Genomic DNA, 27521 nt, shown 5'->3' with positions numbered 1-27521 from the left:
GACCTAAACCATTCAGTGATTTGTAAACCAGTAGCAGAACTTTAAAATCTATTCTGTAGCTGACTGGGAGCCAATGTAAGGTCTTAAGAACTGGGGTGATGTGATCTGATCTCTTTGTTCTGGTTATTTTAAAATAACTAAGTTACTGATTGCTCAACGCACGAAACTAACGCGTTACGTTACGCGTTACACGAAAAAAGTAATTAAAGTACTCTAACCCACAACACTGATGATGTCGGAAGTCCGAAATTTTCGAGTTGGGATTTCCGACCTCCGAGTTGCTAGGAACGCAGCGTCAGACGGTCGATGGAGCAGTTGAAGAGTTCCCTGCAGGTTCTGCAGACAGAGCTCAGAGTCCGTGGATCTTGGGCTTGTGGAAGCGTCTGCGGCTGTAGAGCAGCAGATAAGCGTTGGGAGACTGCACGCAGCTTTCCTTTATCTCCCTCACCGCCGAGTCGTCGAAGCAGTGCCAGGTCTGGGTGACGGCGTTGAGACACAGAGCCGTGTAGTGGCCCATGTTCAGGTGGCCGGCGTGGTTCTGGTGGACGAGCACACACACACAGATTCACTCACTCACATCTAAAGGGACACTACGTGGTTTCATCAACCTTAAAACAATGTTTCTAAACTCATTTAAATGGTAGAAAAACTCCTGTACTCATCTACTGTGTTTCTATGGGAACGACACAGTGATGGATGGAAGGATGGATGGATGGATGCATAGATGGACAGATAGATGGATAGATAGATACAGTAGATGGATGGATGGTTAGATTGTTGGATGGATGGATAGATGATCGATGGATGGATAGACGGACAGATTGACAGATAGATGATCGATGGACGGACGGATGGATAGACAGATGGATGGATGGATAGATGGACGGATGGATAGACGGATGGATGGACGGATGATAGATGCATGATGGATGGATGATGGATGGTTGGATAGACAGATGGATGGACGGATGATGGATGGATGGACGGATGGATGGACAGACGGATGGATGGACGGATGATGGATAGATAGACGGATGAATGGATAGACGGAAGGATGGATGGATGGATAGATGATGGATGGATGGATGGATAGACGGACGGATTGATGGATAGACGGATGGATGGATGGATAGATAGACGGATAGACAGATAGATGGATGGATGGATGGATGGATAGACAGACGGATGGGTGGATGGACGGATGGATAGACAGACGAATGGGTGGATGGACGGATGGATAGATGGATGGATGGATGGATGGATGATGGATGGATAGACAGATGGATGGACGGATAGACGGATTGATGGATAGACGGATGGATGGATAGACGGACGGATAGACGGATGGATTGATGGATAGACGGATGGATAGATAGACGGATGGATAGACAGATAGATGGGTGGATGGATGGATGGATAGACAGACGGACGGGTGGATGGACGGATGGATAGATGGATGATGGATGGATGGATGGATGGATAGACAGATAGATGGATGGATGGATAGACGGATGGATGGATGGATGGATAGACAGATAGATGGATGGATGGATAGACAGATAGATGGATGGATGGATAGACAGATAGATGGATGGATGGATAGACAGATAGATGGATGGATGGATAGACAGATAGATGGACGGATGATAGACAGATGGATGGGTGGATGGACGGATGGATAGACAGATAGATGGATGGATGGATAGACAGATAGATGGATGGATGGATAGACAGATAGATGGATGGATGGATAGACAGATAGATGGATGGATGGATAGACAGATAGATGGATGGATGGATAGACAGATAGATGGACGGATGATAGACAGATAGATGGATGGATGGATAGATGGATGGATGGATAGATGGATGGATGGATAGACAGATAGATGGATGGATGGAGAAACAACACATCATCATCCTTCTCCATGAACATTTCTGCAAATAAAAAGTGTTGTAGCGGCTGATGATGTCATCGTCTACAGACAGAAACTATAAGAATCAAAACTGACATAAAAAAATAAAAAAATAAAAACCTCCTCAATCACAAGAATGATGCCACTGTACTTTAAATATGAAAAACTTTATTTATACGTCTGGTGTGAACTCACCACGACGGCGTAGAGACGATAGGAAGAGTACGAGTTGTTGTTCTGGACGGAGCGGGACACAAACGGAGTCAGATCGAGTCTCGTGGAGAAAACCACGTTGGTCCGGAGCTTCACCTGGTTCTTCCCTTTACAGCCGAACCTGCAGAGCACAACCACACGTTCCTATTGGTCCACAGACCTACTAACCTGCAGAGCACAACCACACGTTCCTATTGGTCCACAGCCAATCAAACAGCCACATCATGAGCTCTGTAAGAAGTGTCTCCTGGGTGTTATGATGTTGACATATTTTTGTGGAGGCCTGAATAAAGACTCAGTACACATTAAAGGGATAGTTAAGTTCACCCAAAATTCAAATTTCACTCATTATCTCCTCCCCCTCATGTGGACTAAGAGCTGGGAGAAGTTTCAGAGTCCTCCGTGGCTTCTCTGAGTTACAGGGGGTCTCCGCGCAGCACTGCATGTCCATATAATGGTTGTCAATGGATACCAACTTTCTTCGTCCAAAAAGACACACCAAAAAACATCCAAATACCTCCATGCTGCTCGTCTGTAATGTCCCTCTTGTATTGAAGCCCCGACATGAGAAATTGTTCCGCCGGTCAGTGTAAATCATGTGAGATTTGCACTGACACAGGAAGAGCAGTGAACTGAGACACTGGGAGCTTCCGCTACGCTTAAAACATAGACTTATTTAATTTTTTTTTGAACAATTTCTGATGCCGGGGCTTCAATACAAGAGGGGCATTACACACGAACACTATGGAGGTATTTGGATGTTTTTTGGTGTGTCTTTTTGGACAAAGAGAAGTGAGCACCATTCACAACCGTCATATGGACATGCAGTGCTGCACGGAGCCCCGCTGTAACTCAGAGAAGCCACGGAGGACTCTGAAACTTCTCCCAGCTCTTAGTCGACATGAGGGTGAGAAATTTGAATTTTGGGTGAACTATCCCTTTAAATTCATAAATCAGAGACCAGGGCTTTCAAATGGAACACAAATCTACTGGATTTTATCTCACGTTTAAAATTATAGTTTTATTTCTGGTGAGAACAGAATGAAATCTGTGAGATTTCATGGTTACTGTATGTTAGATATTTCGCTAACCCTTTAACTTACAGGCCGCTAATTACGTGACAATGTCAAGAAATAACAAGTAATTGCGTCATAATGTCTAGAAATAACGGTCAATTTCATAGTAATGTAGAGAAATATAGCCTAGAAATAACAATAATAATGGCCCAAAAAATTCAAAGCATGAAAGCATATGTTATCTTTTGCCTTTATGAAAAACATGACATTAATGAAACTGACCGTTATTTTTCGGATATTTCTAGACATTATGATGCGATTAATTGTTATTTCTAGATAATTCTCCTAACTAGATGTTACTCAGTCAAGAATAATGTTTGAATTTAATCTTTTCAGCCAATGTGGACTAAAAGCCATGAATAAAAATTGAAATTTGAACAATTACATGAAAAAAATGAGTGAAAACCATCTGTTACCTGGAGTTTGAGGTGAGACTGAGGCTTCATCAGTGTGCGTTGTGTGTTTGTGTGTTGTGAACAGCCGTCTCTGTCCGCTCTCTCACCGTTTCAGGTGCAGCGTCAGGATCTCAGGAGGTTTGTCCAGACAGGTGAGAACTGCCGTTTCCCTCCTCAGGCTGCACCCTGAACACATCGTCTGCTCCGGCCCCGTCAGGTCGGTCTGCTGGAAGAACAGCGCCAGGCAGTCCTGCTCCGAGGACGGACCACAACACAAACTCACACAGTTTTACAGTTTTTATGATCACAATGACCCGTTTTCAACACTTAACAACACTTTCTCAAAACTCTTCACATAGTTATGCATCAGATCTAATGTTTTACAATAGACAGATTATTGTATTGATCATAAATTGATGTTCGTGTTGTAGTTTATTTTGAACCCCTCTTCATTTTTCATTTGTTGGGCATGAATTTTGTTCCTTTTTTGTAACACTCAGTACAAAAAGTGAACAACCCATCTCAGAGCAGCTGTGCAAAGTTTATGAAAAAGACAGTATATGACAGGATTTGCAGTAAACACTTTACTGTATTACAGTATTTGCAAATGAAATTTACTTAGAGTAAAGAAAAAAATCAGCATTTACAGTACTTGGGAAGTTTCATGGTGATATCTGTTATTTAATTTTTTTTTACCCTATTCACCTGTAGTGTCTCCCCTTAAACTGTGATTTTAGAGTGTGAAATTAACAGTTTTGGGTGATGTGTGTTTTTAGGTTTGATGTGTGTGAAGAGTTTAGAAAAAGGCAAGGCAAGGCACTTTTATTTGTATAGCCCGTTTTTACCAACAGTTTGTCTCAAAGGGCTTTACATGGCATCACAACAACATCCTCTGTCCTTAGACCCTCACATCCACTGAGTGTTGACAAACGGGTCATAGCGGTCGTAAAAGGAACTGTGATGTTGCAGCTGATGGCGTGCAGCAGTGTAGTTTACCTGTATGGAGCAGCTGCCGGCGTCCGAGGGGAGGGGCAGCGACAGCACGGTGAAGGCCTGAGCGCTGTGGGTCTGCAGCCGGCAGCGCATGCACACGGTCACGTAGCTCAGCTGACCCTCGAACAGCTGGGACACGATGGTCGACTCACAGATCCTGTTCCTGTCCGGTCTGGGCCGGACCGGCTTCCTCCCAACCTTATACACACACACACACACACACACACTCTGATTTACTCAATGTAAACAAATTGTCATTGAATTTTAATAAAACAAAGAATCCTCAAGTAAAATTCAAGATTGACAACATAAGTATAGAAAGAGTGGTAACACTTAATAATAAGTAACCTACACACTATTTAAGCATTAGTTAAGCATTAATAATACTGAATTCTTCATTTATAACGCATGAATACTCTACTAAATACAGTTAGTGCTTATCAATGATGAGTGAAACATGTTTAGCTGTGTTTGTAAACTACACACTAATGAGTATTCATGTGGTAGAAATGAAGAATTCAGTATTTAAAGCCCCAGTATGTAGGAATTCCCCCCATCTAGCGGTGCGGTTGCATATCTGAACGTATTCTTGATGTTGCATTCAGGTGAAATGGGGCAGACGTCAGACAGACAACAGACGCTGCATGTAACAGGATAAACAAGTGGTCCGCCAGCACGAGGCAAAACAATACAGGCCTGACAACATGTTGTCATGGTGATGTGGTATTGTTTTTTACCGCCTTTCTCTGGTGGAGTAAAATGACATCCGGTTGGTTTGCCGACGGCCGTCTGCCTGACTGCACCTGAATGCAACACCAGTGCCTCCGTCCTTCCTCACACTACACAGTGGTGACAGTTTTAACAGGCCGAGCCCACAGCTCCGCTCAGTTTCCGTGGTTACCTACGGCAGTGTTGGGCAGTAGCGACGTTACAAGTAGCGGCGTTAGTAACTTAACTACATTTCTCAGTAGCGTGGTCGTAGCGTCGCTGTTTTCTACATCAAATAGCTTTTCAGTAGTTAAGCTATTTAATTGATCAGTAGCGCGGTAGCGTCCACAGAAGCTACATTTCTCCAGGCATTTCTAGACCTTAAATGCACCGCTTCCATGTGACGTCATGTACGTATCTGCTGATGCCCGTCTGCTGCAGCGGGGCAGCACACAGCAGGTGACAGAGAAGGAGGGATAGTCAAGTTCGTGAATCAGAGCCGTAGCTGGACAACTTTATCGCTGCATAGCGACCGCGCGCACCGTTGCACGTCGCTCCAAGAGCCCGGTGCGTCCTGTCTGCAGCGGAGACACGGCCACTGAGAGGCTGAGTGAGGGGACCGGTCCTGTAGGAACGCGCCTTTTAATGAATCAAACCAAACACCCTGAACAGTATGCTGAGTAGAGAGGGAGAGACGGCTGCAGCAGTTAAAACGAAAGCTCCTCGTCCCAGCATGTCGCCCACTCCGTCCGTGGCCGACGTCTTTTAAAACAGTGTTTCCCAACCTTGAGGTCGGGACCCCACGTGGGGTCGCCTGAAATTCAAATGAGGTCGCCTGAAATGTCTAGAAGCCTAATTGATGAATTAAAAAAAATCTGACCGAGAAAGGTTAGGAACCACTGTTTGAAAAGACACTTGGGTTTTTTTGGAATGTACTTGCATAGATCTTTCAGCACTCACAATGGGCCGATATAGGCCTAAATGAAAAACTTTATTTAACTTCTTGTGCTTTTTTGATGAGCAACGGCAACTGGCATATTCAAAAACTGTCAGAATAGTCAATAAACATTTACTTTCTTTGAAAATTAAGTCTAAAAAAATATTTTATTTATCCAATAGGCCCTATTAAAAAAACAACAACTTTAAAACCACTTTCGGTATTCGGTATTATTTGGTTATTCGGCCAAGCGTTTTGATTTTATTCGGTATTCGGCTTCGGCCAAAAAAATGCCATTCGGTGCACCCCTACTTGGAATTAAGTTGGTCTGATGTAAAAAAAAAAAAAGAAATAGCTTTGATGTAGCTAAGCTACTTTTGTCATTTTATTGTAGCGTAGCTTGCTACATTTCTCTGGTGGGTAGCTTTAGTGTAGTGAAGCTTCATTTCATGTAGAGTAACTTGTAGCTTAGCTCACTACATTTTCCAAGTAGCTTGCCCAACACTGACCTACGGTCACGCTGACACTCAACCAAGGGGGCAGTTGTCGGCCTGACTCTGAGAAGTGAAGCTCACTTCCACGTTCAACAAACTGTAATCCCCCCGGCTTCCTCTGGGGGCTGGTGTCAGAAGGGAGCAACTCCAGTTGAGCCCCATGTTAAAATGGCCGACTTTACAGCTTAAAAAAACATATTTACAGCCTGGTACATTTTATTTTTTTGGTCTCAACCGATAGTTTCTACCCCCGCACACACTCTGAGGGGGGTAAATTTTTTTTTAACTCTACCGTTTTACTGTTATTAGGTTTAAAGTTCTGGCCAATTAGGGCACGGAAACGTTGAGTGACAGGTCCGGAGACCGCTGCTTCGAGGCCAGTGGGCGGGACCTCGGCCGGCTAACCGCCGCACCGCTCCAAATATGGCAAGTAGAATCCAACATGGCGCAGTTCAAACCCCCGTAGTAGCGGCACAAAACAGACTCCCCCAAACCAATGGGTGACGTCACGGTGCTACGGCCATTCTGACTACAGTCTATGCACTCAACGTAAAAAATGGCGATGCAACATGGCCGCCTCGGTTCGGTGCGTCGCCCACTTATGTATTTGTAACAACTTGTAACAACTCATTCTCATCCTCGGGTCTTGTTTTTCGGAACACTATAACACGTGTTATTTATTTTACATGTCTTTTTCCCCCCTTTTTTATACGTCTGAACTTAAAGCAGAAGTAAGCGATCCGGTGGTTTTGGCTAACTTCCTGTCAGCAGATGGAGTTAGCAGTCACCGCCCTCGTCCCTACGTCACCACATTCACACGCATCCCTTGGCTGCACACACAGAGAGGACTGCCCCTTTATGCCGTTCTCTCTCCTCATTGGATAAAGGTTGTAGGATACAAGGAAAGTTTTCTCCTGGGCTCAGAGCAGAGCAGAGTGACTGACAGACCCGTGTTTCAGACCAAACACTCTATAGAAGTGATTGCTGTCGGAAGATACAACTATTTAAGACTTAAATTAACACAAACATTATGCTTACTTCTGCTTTAAGAATAATAAAAAAAATCAACTCTCTCTCTGCAGCCGCTGTGTCTTAATACACAACAAAATGCATTCAAACCTCAACAAATAACTTAAAATGTCTAAATTCTAACCGTTTAAGACGAGGGCCGCCATGTTTTGATGTTGTCGTGATGTCAAGTCGGAAAGTCGGAGCTCTGATATGATACCCGAGTTTCCGACCTGTAATTTCCAAGTTCTACGCCGTTCAATTCATTTTTTATAACTCGGAGCTCGTTTTTTCCCGACTTCTGAGTTGTCTTGAACGCGTCTTTTTTCACTTTTTTTATACGTTTGAAATAAAGGATAATCAAAAATCAACTCTCTCTCTGCAGTGTGTGTGTGTGTGTGCACCTTCTGGAGGTTGTCGTGCAGCGCGTTGAGCAGGAAGAGCAGCAGCTCCTGTGCGTCCTGCTGGCAGCCGTTGTTGAACTGGGGCCGGATGGAGCCGAGCAGCGAGCGAGCTTCCATCAGAGCGCCGCCGGAGCTCCGGCTCAGCCACATCCGCTCCAGCAGCCGCACAAACACCTCGGCCACACGGCACCGACACCTGCACAGGTAGACCAGGTTCAACCAACCAACTACAACTAGGGTCAAAGGTCAAAGGTCTCTTTACTGTCATACAACACATGTTAAAAACATGGGATGAACGAAATTTCGATGCCCTGGTCCCGTGCCAGCCCACTAAGATAAATAAAAATAAATAAGTACAATAAATAGAGACTATAGTTAAAAACTATGGTAATGTCATTTAAAACATACAGTAAAAAAGTAAAGTGCAATAAATTACGATTATACATGTTCTTGACACGATTATTGATCACAATTATTATGCATTTATATATGCAATTAATTTCACAACAAAACAATCGATTCACATAAATATCGTAATATATATATATATATATATATATATATATATATATATATATTGACAATTTTTTAAAGGAGGACGATTTTTTTTGTGGAATTTTTTTAAATATTGTGCAATGTGCATTTGTTTGCCTTTTTTACATACAGAGAGTACAGGTTTTGAAAAGGGTTTAAGTTCACTTTATAATGGAGTATGTTAATTTATAGCAGGGGTACTCAAATACATTTTTCGAAGGGCCAGAATTTTTCTTAACAGACACCTTGGGGGCCGCACATTCAAATAGGCCTAGATTGAAATTAAATTCACCTTTTTCGTCTAATAATTTAAATATTTTTTATTTTACTTGTAAGCACATAATTTTTATTTATACACTTCATGGTGTTTTGTATGATATAAAATGAAAAATCTTCATTTACATATCATGCTGGAGCTTTACACTGCTGACTTGTATCCTCAGACATGCCCTGTGATTTTCAGCTTAAATATGAAAGGAGGCTGACCATCACAGGACGTCTGACTCTGTTCTGAGGATACAAGTCATTGGTCCTGAAATGTGCGTTTCTCTTCTATAATACACATTCTACATCTCGGAGGCGACGTCTTTCCACACATGGGCTTCCTTCACCTTTCAAACGAGGCAGAGCTCAGTGGAAAACATAGGTGACACAGGCCGATGGGACCGGGACACAACAGCGGGGGAGAAGCAGGTCGTGCAGCTGTGCACCGCTGACGTGCACGAAAAAACAATTGCGTCTCATCAAATGCGCGCGGCTACGGCTTTTGAGTTGTGAGCGTGCATGACGCGCGGCTACATTGAATGGGTTTGAGCGCGCGCAAAAGACGCTTCATCTGAACGGCCCCCCATGCATGATGCACACACAGTTGAACCAAGACGGCGGTGAAAATCACCCACGGTCTCTGCAGACAGGCAGGGAAAACCCTGCAGTCCAGCCCGCTCCCCAAACACTCGCGCATGGTGATTTGGGTTCGTCAGCGTTTCTGTATCCCAGTGCAGCGCCTCACAGGCACACACAAACGCTCCGCAGGTGTTTCTATGTCCCAGCGCATTGACTTACAGGCGCACGGAGCCCGAAAATACAGTATACAGTAATATGTAAACTAGTAGAACTCAGTCGCGGGCCTGATTGGAAGGTTCGGCGGGCCGGATGCGGCCCGCGGGCCGCCTATTGAGTACCGCTGATTTATAGGCTCCTACAGTATTTGTGTGCAGATAAATGTTAATTAATTCATGTGTTTCCTAATGATGTCATGTCATGTTGCTAATGCTAATACTATGGTTCGTTTCTGTGTGTTTCAGACTTGTCAGAACAAAATGAGCAGCTGGAGGAAGTTCAGCTTCCACAGGCTTCCTCTCCTCAACCTGGACTCACTAAAGCTCCGGCTAGTTGAGATAAAAATGCCGAAGCAGAATGATTATTATCAGAATGAGCCGGGCAGCGGTCGGAGATGACATCATCCAGGTCAGAGGTCAGTAGGTCAACCTACAGACCCCGGATGTTGATAACAGCTAACCCCGGACTCAGAGGGGAATAGCACTAGCCTATCAGAACTAAATATTGGTGAAATGAAGGAGTTTTTCGGCGGATAATGTGTTATTTAGAGGCTGCATTGCACTGCCCCGTGTTCTCGCATTATACGGATATATGCGCCACTCCACTGGGGCTAATTTCGTCAAAACGACTCCAAATGACACCAAAGTTATCTGGGTGAGTAAAATGATCGTATTTTATGCTAGAAATAAGGTCCAGGTTATAAAAAATGGAAATTATCCTTTAATACCGTGGTTAACTGTGAAAACAAGTAATGGTGACATGGTTTTGGGTGGGTGGTGTTGACCTGGCCAGCTCCTTGCGCGTGTCCGGCTGGAGGAGATGCTCCACCAGAGGAACGGTGCAGCACAGACACTGCAACACAGCGTTCAGGTAGCAGGAGTTCCCCGAGTTGTCCAGACCACACACTCCAGGTGTGTTCCAGCTGTGGAGCTTCACTGCACAGCTGGAGCTGCTGCTGCTGCTGCTGCTGCTGCTGCTGCTGCTGCTGCTGCTCTCAGGCTCCGTCACCTCGCCACAGTCTGTCCTAGAGGAGCAGGAACACAACAGACCATAATACTATTTACTGAAATATAATCGATTGATTGAAAGAACAATTGTAAGAGTAACTGTTTACTGCACTGGTAAGATAAGATAAAATGATATTTATAGCATTAACGTGTATTAATCAGTGTTGGGAACGTTACTTTTAAAAAGTAATTATAGTCCAAGCAAAATAGCGTTTTACGACAGACTAATTGTCACAGAAGGTTTTTCACCGTACATCATTTCTATGAGGTGTCAAAAACAACATACTAAAAGTCCTAAGAAATCCTAGTTGGGGAAATACGTTTAATTTGCATCATTATTTAAAGTCTATGGTGCTGACAACAATACACCCCAATGGGGCTATTTTTTCCCTTTACTCCTATCACAATGAAACTTTACACAATGAAAGTATCCATGAAATGTAACATTTTTTGTATTACAAGTTTCTTTGAAAATTAATTTGAATATGCAAATCAGCCTTACACTAATCAAATATGCCCAAAATACACCCGAATAGGCTTCTTTTTTTCCTTTACTCCTACCACAATGAAACTTTACACAATGAAAATAGACATTAAAAGTAACATTTTTTGTATTACAAGTTTCTTGGAAAATGAATTTGAATATGGAAATGAGCAATATACTAATGGAATACTGTATGGCCAAAATACACCCGAAAAGACTTATTTTCTTCCTTTACTCCTACCAGAATCACACTTCACACAATAAAAGTATACATGAAAAGTAACGTTTCTGTATTTCAAGTTTCTTGGAAAATTAATTTTAAATATTTAAATGAGCTCAACACTAATTGACTTGTGGTCAAGAAGCCATTAAGCCACAAGCAGCAACAGGGGCCAAATAACTAACACATTCATGTCCATTCAATAAGTTAACCTATGCACTGAGTGCTGTCACTTGCCACACTTGACTTATGCATACACACATGTCACTTGCCACTTAAAAGACCTATATTGACCTTAAGAATTAATTGCACAGTCTTGTCTCCAGTTGCTTTCTAAATTCTTTTTTTTAAATTAGCGAACAAGCCTTACCTAACGACTTTCCTCCCAGTTTGCAGAGAACATCAGAAGAAAGTCAGAATTCATCAAAGTCGTTTCAACGACTGTATGTGATGTTATATTAAATATGCTGTTATGTTCAACAACATATGAGCGGGACTAAGAACTAAGTTATTTGGCCCAAAGTGGTGAAATTTCTTAAAAAAAAAAAAAAGTTTAAAGAATTAAAAAAAAAGAGAAAAGGTTCCAACATTTTTAGAAAAAACAGGTAAAATTTCTTACAAAAAGTTAAATAAATTCTTAAAAAGAAAAAGTGTTGAAAAAAATTCTAGAAAAAAATGGTAAAAATTTCAAAAATTTTTAGAAAATTTAGAAATTTCTTTAAAAAAAGTTAGAAACATTTCCAAAACATAAGGGTGAAACATTTCTTTAAAAGAATGTTAAATTAAAAAAAAAAAAAAAAAAAAAAAAAAATATATATATATATATATATATAATATTTTTTTTAAAATATATTTAAAATTCTGAAAATGGACTTGCACTTATAGCTGTAAGCTATAAAAGAAAAAGTGAAAAAAAATTCTAAAAAAAAAAAAAGTTATAAAATTTCTTGAAAGAAATTGCAACATCTTCTAGGAAAATGGTAAAATTTCTAGAAAGAGTTGAGGACCCCCTTCTGGTCTTTGAGGGCCTTGAGAACCACCGGTCTAGACGACTGGGTCAGAACATCTCAACAGCTCTGGTGGTCTGGATCTACCAAGAGCTCAGCGCCACAGACAGGGTCGGTTCTAGGTGGCATATATGAGGGGGCAGTCAGAGATGTGAAGGGGGCATCATGTGAACACATCGTGCTCCAGCACTGTTTTTCTCCGTGCTTACAGTAACTTCATTGAATTGGGTTGTTGGCTATGTGTCCAACCCCAACCTGGAGAAGGGGATTGCACTTTGTCAGGCCTCTACCTTCAGACCTGTCCAACTCGGGGCCGGGGGGCCAACCAGGGTCTTAGAGCCCAATTTTTTTTTACTGTCATAAAGCAAAGAGCCACATTTAGGGGTTGCATATACCTGAAGATGCATTGCAAACCCAGAGGGGGTGAAAAAGGTGAGTAGCTAAACCTCTGTATGGGGGTCTGGGGGCACCCCCCCCCAGAAAATTTTTGTGATTTTAACATGTGAGTGAAGCATTCTAGTGTACTCTGAGAAGAGGGGGGGGTGGGGGGGGGCGGTCTACTATAGTCAAGATTTACAAAACTGAAAGGTAGTCTTATGAATACTAAAAAAGAAAAACCAAACAGAACATTTTAGTACAGAACAGTGTCCCTTTATGGCGGATTTTTTTGCTACTGCAGATAATTTTGTCAACTTGTAATATAGGAGCATATTAAAATGTGCTTTCTCAACTTCTAAAATTTTGATTTGAGGGGGCAAGACATTTATTTGAGGGGGTACTGCCCCCTCTTGCCCCTGCGTAGAGCCGGCCCTGGCCACAGAGGTCAAAGGTCAGAGGTCAGGGCTCGTTGATCCAACAGACCAGCTCCTGCTGCTCAAACTGCTGAGGAAGTCCATGCTGGTTCTGGTAGAAAGGCGTCACGGCGCCACTGACCTGTGTTGGGACAGACTGGGCGGACTGCTGCTGCTCTCCTGGTCGTCGCTGCTGCTGCTGAGTCGCGGCAACGCGGGGACGGAGACGTCCACAGAGGCGCTGGAGGAGCGGACGGCGAGCTGCGAGGCCAGCGCCCTGGTGAACGGGGCCAGCTGCACGCGGCGGCCGGACCCGGGGCTCTGCAGCGTGTGCAGCACAAACGTGTTGATGCAGACGATGTGCAGCGCCGCCCAGAGCCCCGGGAGGAACCCATCGTCTCCCGAGGCCGGCGGCAGCAGCGCCGGGCCGGTCCAGCCCTGCAGGTGGGACGCCAGCCGGGACAGCAGCTCCTCGGACGTCCGTCTCCTCCTGACCGGCGATGGGGCCGTGACTCGCCGCTTCACCGTGGGAACAAAGTCGATGTTGACCCCGAAGCCTGACAAGACGTTGAAGAAAAGAAAAAAAAGAAAAAAGGAGCCTGGAGTCACTGGCGATGCGAGATAAATGATTTACAAGATAAAAAACTGGAACTGGAACCACTCGGCCTGAATGAAGAACTCAGTCTCTCATGTTTTCTTTAGAGACCCCCTCCCATGAAAAATGTTTTTCGTGCTTTTCACATGTTCCTGTGGCATTTTTGTGGCTGACGTGTCACACAGGGCACTAGTGCTACAAGCTCCGCCCCGCTCTGCATCGGGCTCAGAGGTGAAAGGCTTGACAGCTCGGTGTAGCTATCAAGGTATAACAGGTATAGTTCACCTGGTAGAGCAGCTTGCACAGGGAGCAAGCTGCAAGCTGATCGAATCCCAGTGTGGAGTTTTACGCTAAATGCGCTGAATCTGTAATTGACCCTTCGCCAACTCCTCCCACAAACGGCTATTGTCCAATCCTACGTTAGCAACCGTAACTATAGGCCTGGCAAGCTTCCGACAGTGAGTCATTACGTTTGCTTTTGTGGACACATTTTGAGACTAGGACGAAAAACATTTGTTTGTAGAGAAGGATGATGTTGCTGCTGCTGCTACCACGGCGGCGGCAGCAGCAGCAATATAGAGATGTTCAGATATGAGCGGACTTTTTTTTCGACTTGAGCAAGTGTAAATATGGGGATAACCATATGTTCACCTCCGAAATGACAGCTGTACTTTTAGGGCTTTTACCTGGGCTTTTAGGCGAGGGATCCTCCAGACAGGGACTGCTTCCACTGACTGATATAGCGGTGGGAGAAAAAAATAACAGCAGCGAAAGCTGTATGTGGTTCACAATCGCCCAAAAACGTGCAGGTTGACAACGTAACGGTAAAATTACCGGTCCTTACTGCTGCTCTGTACATTGTCCAGTCGTGTTGTTGAACAGATGTTTTATCCTCCTGCACGAGTCACGTCACTGAAAACTATGAATGATCTTTGTGACTTCTTCTCTCTATGATCTCAGAACAGTTTATCCAGACATTTGCTGATATTTCCTTTGAAATCGATACCAAATACTGCCAGGAGCATGGCTGGGAGTGAAAGCTTGCCCGGCGTAGCAACAGTAACCAAGGGGGCGGGGCTTACGCGAAGGGTCAATTGTACAATGTCCAGCTGTCAGCGAGCGGGGGGGGGGGTGGGGTGCGAGGAGGTGGCTGGGCGGGTGCAGAGCAGCGCAGTCTCCGCCCACCCTCCAGAGGTGCATTGCTAATGAGCTGCTGGTTTTAAAATGACTTGGGGGACTTTAATAGCCTATGTGTTTTGCACTAGGCTACTGTGTGTTTTTTGTTTTTCGTTTTGTTTTGCTATGTGCCACTTGCCCGTGTCGATTTATTGCTTAACAAAAGTGTATGATGTAAGTATAGTTTTTTATCTTGTAACGAATGAGCACTTTTGATTGGTAAATCAAAACTACTCGCACTACTCACTACTACTAAACTACTCGCATCACCAGTGACTTGTGTGCTCCAGGCTCCTTTTTTCTTTTCTTCAAGTTGCTGGTCCTTCCTGAGAGCACCGACCTCCACCTGTGGAGGGGCTGCAGCGCACAGATACTCCTTTCTTACCTGAGAAGACGTGTTCGAGTCCCGCGTGGGTCCAGGCGGAGCGGTCCAGCTGCACCAGCACGCGGCGGCTGTAGAACGGCCGCAGCAGCTGCTGCACCACCTGCAGAGGCGGGGGGGGGGGCAGAGCCGAGGTCAGGGTTGGGGAGAACACAAAAGTGATTTTTTTTTTTCTTTTGCCCGTACACTGCAAAAACTCCAAATCTTTCCAAGAATATTTGTCTTAATCTTTCTTTTTTTTATTTGTCTTATTTCTTGTCAAAATGTCTCATTTCTAGTCAAAACTAAACTCTTTCCACATTAAATAAGATTGATCACCTAAAATTTTACTTTTCACTTGTTTAAAACAAATTTTCACTTGAAATAAGTAGAAAAATCTGCCAGTGAAAGCAAGTTTTTTGTGCTTGTAATAAGAAAGAAAAACTTGCTCCAGTGTCAGATTTTTCTACTTATTTAAAGTGAAAATCTGCTTGAAAGAAGTAAAAAGTGTCTAAAAACAAGCTGCTTTTTAAATGGGATGAGTCTTATTTTATGTATAATTAGATTTGTTTTGACTAGGAAATGACATTTTGACTAGAGATAAGACAAATATTCTTGGTAAGATTTTGAGTATTTGCAGTGTGGAGTCAGAAATATATTTGTCAGACATTATTTGTTCCACCATTTCAATCATTTATTTTTAGATGAATCTAAAATGTGAAGAATGTGAAGTCTGAAAATACATTTGTTGAATTTTGAATAATTTGGGGTATTTTTATGACTCCACCTGCTCCACCACCGGCCGGCCGCCGCCGCACCGCTGCAGCTGCTCCGCGTGGTACAGGAACATGTTGCAGATGAAGCCAGAGCTCAGGTCACAGAGGACGGCGAGGAGCAGCGGGCAGGACGCCGCACCGCAGCTCAGCTGGAACTTCTTCACCACCAGATGTGGTCCAGGTGTGTACAAGGCCTGGAAGGAGGGATGTCACCATTATAGATGTTCTTGGTACGATTATTGTCAGAGAAATAATCACGGTGTTACAATTATCACGATTATTATGCATTAATTAATTGGTAACCATTTAATTTACAGGCCGTTAATAGTGTTAAGAAATAGCCAAGAAATAACAAGTAATTGCATCACAATGTCTAGAAATAACGGTCAATTTCATAGTAATGTGTAGAAATATCGCCAAAAAATAACCACTGATTGTGTAGAAACAGCCCAGAAGTAACGGTCAATTGCAAGGACTTATTTTATTATTATCATGTAATTAACGGCCAGTAAATTAAAGCAGAAGTAAGCGATCCGGTCGTTTTGGCTAATGCTGCGTTCCAGACAGGATTTTGAAACTGTAAATTACAGCTTCAAGTCACAACTTACGACTTTGTAGCGTTCCAGGCAACCCACTCGTGTTTCTCCGACCTGTTTTACCGGTGAAAGTCACTATAACGGCCACTCGTAACTTCTGACCCGTGAACTCGTACCAGATCGAACTGGTACGACTTCACAGGTCGGAAAAACATGAGTTACGAGTTGCCTTGAACGCACCATAACGTCTTGTCAGCCGATGGAGTTAGCAGCTCCCGCCCTCGTCATGGATCTATTGGTCCTCGTCCCTACGTCACCACATTCACGCACATCCCTTGGCTGCACACACAGAGAGGACTGCCCCTTTATGCCGTTCTCTCTCCTCATTGGATAAAACTTGTAGGATACGAGAAAAGTTTTCTCCTGGGCTCAGAGCAGAGCAGAGTGACTGACAGACCCGTGTTTCAGACCAAACACTCTATGTAAGTGATTGCTGTCGGAAGATAGAACTATTTAAGACATATATTAACACAAAAATATTGCTTACTTCTGCTTTAAAGGGTTACCAGACATTTTTCACTCTCTAAAGTGAATTCAGTCGATCATAAATTTCATGAGAATTGTGTTCAGACCAAAAGAGATCATTATAAACTAGAAAAAGCATTTCCAAGAATGGAAATGGTGTGACTGCTGATAGCAACTGAACGCTGTTGCAGAATTAGCAAATAGTGCAAGCAGTGATCACCATACTGTTTGACCAAGGTCGGAATCGAACCCACAACCTCATGGTCATTAGACTTCCACTCTGCCTCTAGGCCACGGTGCGCACCCAGCTGCAGAGACTGTTGTCTGTTAATGATCTGCACACTGTCAACATCAAGAAAGCTTGAGAGTCAAGCTTGAATGACTTAGAATGAAAATTTCTGTGAATTTCAGGCTGAGAGCAGCAGTTTCAACATGAAGCAAGTTATCAGAAGTCAACAGAGGACAACTGGGAAAATAATTCACTATAATTGTTGTTGAGGCAAGATTTGAACCAGCAACCTTCAGGTCTCCAGACCAGCAAGCTAACCACTAGGCTACAGACAGAGACAGTATGTGAGGGGTAAAGAAAACCTTTGATAAGAGGATCACTGGCTTCTGCTTAAAAAAAAAAGTAAGGAATCGAACCCATGACCTCATGATCAATAAACCTTTACCACAACCCTTTTCGGCCATTTTAAAACCAGCTCATTAGCCATGCACATTAGCAATTCACCTCTGGGGGGTGGGCGGAGACTGCGCTGTTTTGCACCCGCCCAGCCACCTCCTCGTACCCCATCAGGGTGCCAGGTGAGCTATACCTGTTATACCTTGACAGCTACACCGAGCTGCCAAGGCTTTCACCTCTGAGCCAGATGAAGAACGGGGTGGGAGCTTGTTAGCCTCGTAAACCAGCCTCTCGCGGAAGTGCATTTCATTTCATTCCGAGGGAGAGTCTGGCCTCATCCCCATTCTAAGCGTTTCGACTGAAACCCTCAGAAGGCCGAGCCAATCAGCGTCGCCGCTGCGATTGACACAGCACGTTGGCCAATCAGGGACCGACTGGTGCAAAGCCCCGTCGCTACACCAACTTGTTGATTGGCTGAATGGGGTTGTCTGTCAACGCTACTACCAAAGATATTAAACCGTCTTTGCTACTACTCCCGCCCTGCTGCCGCCCACCCCAAATGAAATGAAATGAAATGAAATGCATTTCTGCGAGAGGCTGGTTTACGAGGCTAGGAGCTTGTAGCATTAGTGCCCTCCCCTGGAGCTGTGACACGTCAGCTCCAGTCTCCCTGAAACTGCCAGTTTGCGTCTGCCATTGGTTCACAGCAATTTGAAGGCAGAAAAACTCAGAAATGCAATTTTGCACTTCCTTTTCTGCTGATATGTGCTCTAACACAAGAAAAATGCCACAGGAACTTGTGAAAAGCACGAAAAACATGATTTTCATGGGAGCGGGTCTTTAAAGTTCAAAGTTGCTGACACACTAACAAGACTGCTCAGGTGGGATTTGAACCAGTGACCTTGTGGTTAGATGGCAGGAACCTTATCCACTGGGCTATTCCAACACTAATAGTGAAGTAGAGGTTTGATGAATATGAGATTTTTGTTTTCTGTTGCAGAATTAGCAAATAGTGCAAGCAGTGACCACCATACAAATGTTTGACCAAGGTCGGAATCGAACCCACAATCTCATGGTCAGTAGACTTCCACTCTGCCTCTAGGCCACAGTGCACACACAGTTGCAGAGACTGTTGTCTGTTAATGATCTGCACACTGTCAACATCAAGAAAGCTTGAGAGTCAAGCTTGAATGACTTAGAATGAAAATTTCTGTGAATTTCAGGCTGAGAGCAGCAGTTTCAACATGAAGCAAGTTATCAGAAGTCAACAGAGGACGACTGGGAAAATAATTCACTATAATTGTTGTTGAGGCAAGATTTGAAACAGCAACCCTCAGGTCTTCAGACCAGCAAGCTAACCACTAGGCTACAGACAGAGACAGTATATGAGGGGCAAAGAAAACCTTTTATAAGAGGATCACTGGCTTCTGCTTGAAAAAAAAAGTAAGGAAAGTGCAGAAATTAACCACAACAAGTAAGTAGAGGACACTTTTGTAAAAAATAGTGCAAGCAGTGATGACCATACAAATGGTTGACCAAGGTAGGAATTGAACCCACAATCTCATGGTCAGAAGACTTTGACTTTGCCCCCCCGGTTGCTGACAGCTGGACATTGTATAATTACAGATTCAGCGCATTTAGTGTAAAACTCTACACTGGGACTCGATCACAGACTGGAGCATAGTCCTTGCTCACAGTGATAGCTGCTCTACCAGGTGAGCTATACCTATTATACCTTGACAGCTACACTGAGCTGTCAAGCCTTTCACCTCTGAGCCAGATGAAGAACGGGGCGGCAGCTTGTAGCACTAGTGCCCTCCCCTGGAGCTGTGACACATCAGCTCCAGTCTCCCTGAAACTGCCAGTTTGAGTCTGCCATTGGTTCACAGCAGTTTGAAGGCAGAAAAACTCAGAAATGCAATTTTGCACTTCCTTTTCTGCTGATATGTGCTCTAACACAAGAAAAATGCCACAGGAACATGTGAAAAGCTCAAAAAACACGATTTTCACGGGAGTGGGTCTTTATAAAAGCATCATAAATGAGCCATTAGAAGTTTGTCTACAAATCAGGGGCCGTATTCACAAAGCCTTTTATCTTACCGCTAGGAGTGCTCCTAACTCGCACTAAAAGTTTTTACGTAGGAGTTTTTTCTTAAAAGCTATTCACAAAGCCGCTGAGACCTACTCTTACTAAGGATAAATCACTAAGAGCAAACTAAGAGTCACGCCCCTGGTGACGCCCCGTTGCTATGGATTACGTCAATTCTCGTGCACGAATTCGAGGCGCTCAACACGGTGATTGGTTGTTGAGTGCCGGCGGCGCCCCCCCTCCCCTCCCTCCCTCCTCCTCCTCGCCGCCGGCCGCTCCGCTCCACTTTTTTTTTTTTTTTTTTGCCGTCAGGTCCGACGGGGCTTTTTAGATTGCTTCGAGTCCAAACCACTGTCTCTGCTGCTCAGTTGGGCTCTGAACTTTCTGTCTTTCGCTCTGCCATCTGCATCTTTCTGCTACAGTTTTTGTCGCGTCTCACTTTCTGCAGTGTGACGCTGTGCAAATGCAATGAGGGTCAGTGCGTCCACTCGCAAAGCAGCCGCTGGTTTTTTTTTCTTCCCACATTTTAATATTATTTTTCACATTCGTTGACAGCCCTATATGGTGATCATAATGATGAGAAAAGAAAATGCATTACCCACATTTGTGGCCTATAGCAGGATTTGAACCCAGACTAACAATAAGTTTGGTTTACTGGGGGAGCAGCCTTATCACATGAGCTATTACTACTAACAGATGTGTGTGTCTAGCGTACCCACCAACCTTTTAAAAATATTTTTGGCTCACATCAGCACGACTGCATCGTAGCAGTCGCAGTTACCTCGGTCCGACCGTTGTGACGCCTATATTAGACAGTCCGTCACCGTCACTACTCCCGTTTTATAGCGAAAATGTTGGTGATGACCCAAAAAAAAAACAAAACAAAACAAAAAACACCGACAAAAAGGCACGTTGGGCATCAAAGGGCAAAGGGGCAGGTGCTCCAGCACCCGCCTCTGCAGCAATTTGCAGTCCTCCATACATTTGCCTGGCTGCAGCCATTTGCGATTCTTTGTGAATAGGTCTTACTGAGTTAGGAGTCCTCACGAGGACTTCTAAGCTCTCCCAGACTTAGGAGCTACTTTTAGGCATAAAATACTTTGTGAATTACTCTTATTTTAAAAAACTAGGAGTCCTAAATTTAAGACTGACACGCCCACTTTTTTTAGGAGTTGCTCCTAAATTCGGCCCTTAGGAGCTACTTTTAACCTTAAGATTCTTTGTGAATACGGCCCCAGAATTTGAATGAAGTCTCTAGCAGAAAGTACAACATGAATGAGGCAGGAATCGAACCCATGACCTCATGATCAGTAAACCTTTACTCTGCCACTTCGCCACAGAGAGCACAGACTTAAGCATGTTGCCATTGTAATTTGATGATGTGCTGCAAATGGTGGCACTAGCAATTAATGCGTCTCTTGACGACCACCTGTAACCAATTGAGGGTGATGGAGGGGAGCAGAATTCAACATAACATAACAAGATTGCTCAGCCTGGATTCGAACTAGTGACCTTGGGGTTGGCAAGCGGACACCTTACCAACTGGACTACAGACAGAGTTGTGAATAAAAGAGGTTGAGACTTTGATGAATGTGAGATTTTTCAATGATGCTTAAAGTAAGGAGAAGTGAGTATAAATTAGCCACACCAAGTAAGGAGAGGACTTTTTTGTGACCTGTGACTATTTTTTGGTGAATTAAAATGATTTAAAAAGCACTTAACAGCAAGTTACAAAGTTGAGCTCCTTCTCCTGCTGCTGTGAAAAAAATGCATTGAGCTGTATGAGAGCAGAGAGCTCCCTGGCTGCATTTAAAAAATATTTTAAATTATTATCTAAGTCTCTTTGCATTTTTGACCAGAATTTTAGCCAGAAGACAAGTGTGGCTACAAAACTGGAGAAAATAATTTGTCTAGAGTTTAATTTGTGGCCGTGCTGACAGTTTAGCCAGAAAAACTCTAGAATGTTTTTTTGCCTCTCTCCACTCTGACACCACTCTGGCTCTGCTCGTTAGACGCAACACACACACATTATAAAGCTGAAAAAAATCAGAAAAAGTTAAATATTTTAAAAAGTATAAAGAGTTAAAAAGAGAAAAGTAATGCCGATAAAGTTCAAAAAAAGCTGCACGTTTTGATATATGAATTGTTGAAATAGCACAAAGTATGAAGGACTAGAAGAAGACCGTAAAAAGGCGGAAGAAAATGGCCAAACAGAAGAACAATAGTGTGACTGCTTCAGCAGTCACACTAATTAGTTTTATATATGAGATGTTGTAGTCTATCTATGAGCTGCAACATGAGGGAGTGTGAGCCCCCACACACTTAATGAACGTATTTGTCTGTTTATGTCAGCAGTCACACTATTGTTCTTCTGTTTGGCCATTTTCTTCCGCCTTTTTACGGTCTTCTTCTAGTCCTTCATACTTTGTGCTATTTCAACAATTCATATATCAAAACGTGCAGCTTTTTTTGAACTTTATCGGCATTACTTTTCTCTTTTTAACTATTTATACTTTTTCAAATATTTAACTTTTTCTGATTCTTTTCAGCTTTATAATGTGTGTGTGTTGCGTCTAACGAGCAGAGCTAGAGTGGTGCTAGAGTGGAGAGAGGCAAAAAAACATTCTAGAGTTTTTCTGGCTAAACTGTCAGCATGGCCACAAATTAAACTCTAGACAAATTATTTTCTCCAGTTTTGTAGCCACACTTGTCTTCTGGCTAAAATTCTGGTCAAAAATGCAAAGAGACTTAGATAATAATTTAAAATATTTTTTAAATGCAGCCAGGGAGCTCTCTGCTCTCATTCAGCCCAATGCATTTTTTTCACAACAGCAGGAGAAGGAGCTCAACTTTGTAACTTGCTGTTAAGTGCTTTTTAATTCATTTTAATTCACCAAAAAATAGTCACAGGTCACAAAAAAGTCCTCTTCTTACTTGGTGTGGCTAATTTATACTAACTTCTTTTTATTTTAAGCATCATTGAAAAATCTCACATTCATCAAAGTCTCAACCTCTCTTCTCCCCAACTCTACTCTAGTGTAGTGGTTAGGGTGGCTGCTTGCCAACCCCAAGGTCACTGGTTCAAATCCAGGTTGAGCACTCTTGTTATGAATTCTGCTCCCCTCCATCACCCTCAATTGGTTACTGGTGGTCGTTAAGAGACGCATTAATTGCTAGTGCCACAGTTTGTAACTTGCTGTTAAGTGCTTTTTAAATCATTTTAATTCACCAAAAAATAGTCACAGGTCACAAAAAAGTCCTCTTCTTTCTTGGTGTGGCTAATTTCTGCACTTTCCTTACCTTTTTTTTAAGCAGGAGCCAGTGATCCTCTTATTAAAGGTTTTCTTTGCCCCTCACATACTGTCTCTGCCTGTAGCCTAGTGGTTAGCTTGCTGAGCTGTACACCTGAAGGTTACTGGTTCAAATCTTGCCTCAATAACAATTATAGTGAATTATTTTCCCAGTCGTCCTCTGTTGACTTCTGATAACTTGCTTCATGTTGAAACTGCTGCTCTCAGCCTGAAATTCACAGACATTTTCATTCTAAGTCATTCAAGCTTGACTCTCAAGCTTTCTTGGTGTTGACACAGTGTGTTTCCAACAGGTGCAGCTCGTTAACTTCAGAGTGAGACAGAGTGCAGCTCATCAACAGACAACAGTCTTTGCAACAGTGTGTACACTGTGGCCGAGAGGCAAAGTCAAAGTCTTCTGAACATGAGATTGTGGGTTCAATTCCTACCTTGGTCAACCATTTGTATGGTCTTCACTGCTTGCACTATTTTCACAAAAGAGTCCTCTACTTACTTGTTGTGGTTAATTTCTGCACTTTCCTTACTTCTTTTTTAAGCAGAAGCCAGTGATCCTCTTATCAAAGGTTTTCTTTGCCCCTCACATACTGTCTCTGTCTGTAGCCTAGTGGTTAGCTTGCTGGTCTGAAGACCTGAAGGTTGCTGGTTCAAATCTTGCCTCAACAACAATTATAGTGAACTATTTTCCCAGTCGTCCTCTGTTGACTTCTGATAACTTGCTTCATGTTGAAACTGCTGCTCTCAGCCCGAAATTCACAGACATTTTCAATCTAAGTCATTCAAGCTTGACTCTCAAGCTTTCTTGATGTTGACAGTGTTTCCAACAGGTGCATCTTTCGGCTCGTTAACTTCAGAGTGAGACAGAGTGCAGATCATTAACAGACAACAGTCTCTGCAACTGTGTGTGCACTGTGGCCTAGAGGCAGAGTGGAAGTCTACTGACCATGAGGTTGTGGGTTCGATTCCAACCTTGGTCAAACATTTGTATGGTGATCACTGCTTGCACTATTTGCTAATTCTGCAACAGCGTTCAGCTGCTTTCAGCAGTCACACGATTTCCATTCTTGGAAATGCTTTTTCTAGTTATTGAATCAAGATTCTGCATTTGTATGATTACAGTAAGTTAAGTTCCTGAGAAGCCAAGTTTTACTTTCACAAAATCAATAATTATGCATTCATTAATTTCACAACACTATGAATGTGTAAAATCAAATAAAGTCAAAAATATAATTACATTACTCATTGTTTACACAAAATATTTCTGGTATCGATTAATATGACCAATTATTAACCCCCAGGGGAAGTGTTTGAATTATTCAGATCATCAATAGTCATCTGTACCAAATGTTTACATTTATTTTAATCGTTTTTTGTTCTGTTTGTTTTGTTTGTTTGTTTTTAAATACAAATGACATGCTAACATTTAAAAATTCCTACCAATTCAATGTTACGTTAGTTAAATGGACCAGTATCTGTGCATTTACCTTTACTTTGGCGCACATCTGGCGATACGGTTCCCACATAATCTTTTTTGGGAAGTGACGGTATTTAGGAATCTCAACGATTAATTGATTGCGTTTAATACCACGATTAATTGTGAAAACCAGTAACTGTGACATCATTCCCCACCTGGTAGCGCCTGGTGACGCGGCTGCAGAATTCATTTTAATTCACCAAAAAATAGTCACAGGTCACAAAAAAGTCCTCTTCTTACTTGGTGTGGCTAATTTATACTAACTTCTTTTTATTTTAAGCATCATTGAAAAATCTCACATTCATCAAAGTCTCAACCTCTCTTCTCCCCAACTCTACTCTAGTGTAGTGGTTAGGGTGGCTGCTTGCCAACCCCAAGGTCACTGGTTCAAATCCAGGTTGAGCACTCTTGTTATGAATTCTGCTCCCCTCCATCACCCTCAATTGGTTACTGGTGGTCGTTAAGAGACGCATTAATTGCTAGTGCCACAGTTTGTAACTTGCTGTTAAGTGCTTTTTAAATCATTTTAATTCACCAAAAAATAGTCACAGGTCACAAAAAAGTCCTCTTCTTTCTTGGTGTGGCTAATTTCTGCACTTTCCTTACCTTTTTTTTAAGCAGGAGCCAGTGATCCTCTTATTAAAGGTTTTCTTTGCCCCTCACATACTGTCTCTGCCTGTAGCCTAGTGGTTAGCTTGCTGAGCTGTACACCTGAAGGTTACTGGTTCAAATCTTGCCTCAATAACAATTATAGTGAATTATTTTCCCAGTCGTCCTCTGTTGACTTCTGATAACTTGCTTCATGTTGAAACTGCTGCTCTCAGCCTGAAATTCACAGACATTTTCATTCTAAGTCATTCAAGCTTGACTCTCAAGCTTTCTTGGTGTTGACACAGTGTGTTTCCAACAGGTGCAGCTCGTTAACTTCAGAGTGAGACAGAGTGCAGCTCATCAACAGACAACAGTCTTTGCAACAGTGTGTACACTGTGGCCGAGAGGCAAAGTCAAAGTCTTCTGAACATGAGATTGTGGGTTCAATTCCTACCTTGGTCAACCATTTGTATGGTCTTCACTGCTTGCACTATTTTCACAAAAGAGTCCTCTACTTACTTGTTGTGGTTAATTTCTGCACTTTCCTTACTTCTTTTTTAAGCAGAAGCCAGTGATCCTCTTATCAAAGGTTTTCTTTGCCCCTCACATACTGTCTCTGTCTGTAGCCTAGTGGTTAGCTTGCTGGTCTGAAGACCTGAAGGTTGCTGGTTCAAATCTTGCCTCAACAACAATTATAGTGAACTATTTTCCCAGTCGTCCTCTGTTGACTTCTGATAACTTGCTTCATGTTGAAACTGCTGCTCTCAGCCCGAAATTCACAGACATTTTCAATCTAAGTCATTCAAGCTTGACTCTCAAGCTTTCTTGATGTTGACAGTGTTTCCAACAGGTGCATCTTTCGGCTCGTTAACTTCAGAGTGAGACAGAGTGCAGATCATTAACAGACAACAGTCTCTGCAACTGTGTGTGCACTGTGGCCTAGAGGCAGAGTGGAAGTCTACTGACCATGAGGTTGTGGGTTCGATTCCAACCTTGGTCAAACATTTGTATGGTGATCACTGCTTGCACTATTTGCTAATTCTGCAACAGCGTTCAGCTGCTTTCAGCAGTCACACGATTTCCATTCTTGGAAATGCTTTTTCTAGTTATTGAATCAAGATTCTGCATTTGTATGATTACAGTAAGTTAAGTTCCTGAGAAGCCAAGTTTTACTTTCACAAAATCAATAATTATGCATTCATTAATTTCACAACACTATGAATGTGTAAAATCAAATAAAGTCAAAAATATAATTACATTACTCATTGTTTACACAAAATATTTCTGGTATCGATTAATATGACCAATTATTAACCCCCAGGGGAAGTGTTTGAATTATTCAGATCATCAATAGTCATCTGTACCAAATGTTTACATTTATTTTAATCGTTTTTTGTTCTGTTTGTTTTGTTTGTTTGTTTTTAAATACAAATGACATGCTAACATTTAAAAATTCCTATCAATTCAATGTTACGTTAGTTAAATGGACCAGTATCTGTGCATTTACCTTTACTTTGGCGCACATCTGCCGATACGGTTCCCACATAATCTTTTTTGGGAAGTGACGGTATTTAGGAATCTCAACGATTAATTGATTGCGTTTAATACCACGATTAATTGTGAAAACCAGTAACTGTGACATCATTCCCCACCTGGTAGCGCCTGGTGACGCGGCTGCAGAAGGCAGACAGCGCGTCCATCTTGTCCTGGTGGCGGTGCAGCCGGGCCAGAGACAGGAGTCTGGACTGGAAGCTGTTCCTCTTCAGGACGCCGTGCCACCCGTCCAGCCTCAGCACCGGGTCTGGGCCGGAGCTGCAGCCGTCTCCCGGGGCAACGCCGCTCTGCAGGGCGATGGAGAACCAGGTGAGGACCTCGGCGTACTCGTCGTCCGACAGCTCGGCGCTCCGCTCTCTGCCGGGACGGTCGGCTCTGCTCAGCAGCTCGCGGACCGCGGCCCGGTCCAGCACGGCCAGCAGCAGCTCCCGGGCTGTGTGGTATTCCCGGTAGGACGGACCGCTCCGAGTCCGGCCGCCGAGAGGCTTCACCCGCCTGGGCCGGAAGATGTTTGGTAAACACAGGCCGTCCGCCTGAGGCTCTCGGAGCTGCTGCTGCTGCTGCTGCTGCTGCTGCTGCTGCTGCTGCTGCTGCTGCTGGTCCAGCGGCCGACACTCCTCCAACGTCCAGCTGCTCTCCTTCACCCACAGAGCCTCCGCCTTCAT

At 43.3% G+C, this 27521-nt stretch overlaps 1 protein-coding gene across 1 annotated transcript; it reads right to left on the bottom strand.

The window, feature by feature from the left end:
• Window positions 1-349: 349 nt before the first annotated feature.
• LOC146989372 (uncharacterized) lies at window positions 350-27521 on the bottom strand. Its single transcript, XM_085773058.1, has 10 exons — window positions 26955-27521; window positions 16166-16348; window positions 15403-15502; window positions 13377-13803; window positions 10522-10659; window positions 8145-8340; window positions 4597-4791; window positions 3708-3850; window positions 2112-2250; window positions 350-538 (listed from the first exon to the last, which is right to left on the bottom strand). Exons 1-10 carry the CDS (start codon window positions 27519-27521, stop codon window positions 350-352), a joined length of 2277 nt encoding a protein of 758 aa, XP_085629184.1.

This window comes from Trachurus japonicus, chromosome 3 (genome assembly GCF_045865225.1).
Source record: "Trachurus japonicus isolate A0001 chromosome 3, Traja_1.0".
Lineage (NCBI taxonomy): Eukaryota > Metazoa > Chordata > Actinopteri > Carangiformes > Carangidae > Trachurus > Trachurus japonicus.
Note: the sequence above shows the minus strand (reverse complement) of the source record. Positions and strands in the feature narration are given on the sequence as shown.

What these genes read in the sequence shown, in the direction of transcription:
- LOC146989372 (XM_085773058.1), bottom strand. Translation starts at nt 27,521, where the DNA reads ATGAAGGCGGAGGCTCTGTGGGTGAAGGAGAGCAGCTGGACGTTGGAG. An exon ending in ACTCGAACACGTCTTCTCAG is followed by an intron (nt 13,804 to 15,402) that starts GTAAGAAAGGAG and finishes ACGTCTTGTCAG; the next exon opens with GCTTCGGGGTCAACATCGAC. An exon ending in CAACACAGGTCAGTGGCGCC is followed by an intron (nt 10,660 to 13,376) that starts GTGACGCCTTTC and finishes GAAGCTCCACAG; the next exon opens with CTGGAACACACCTGGAGTGT.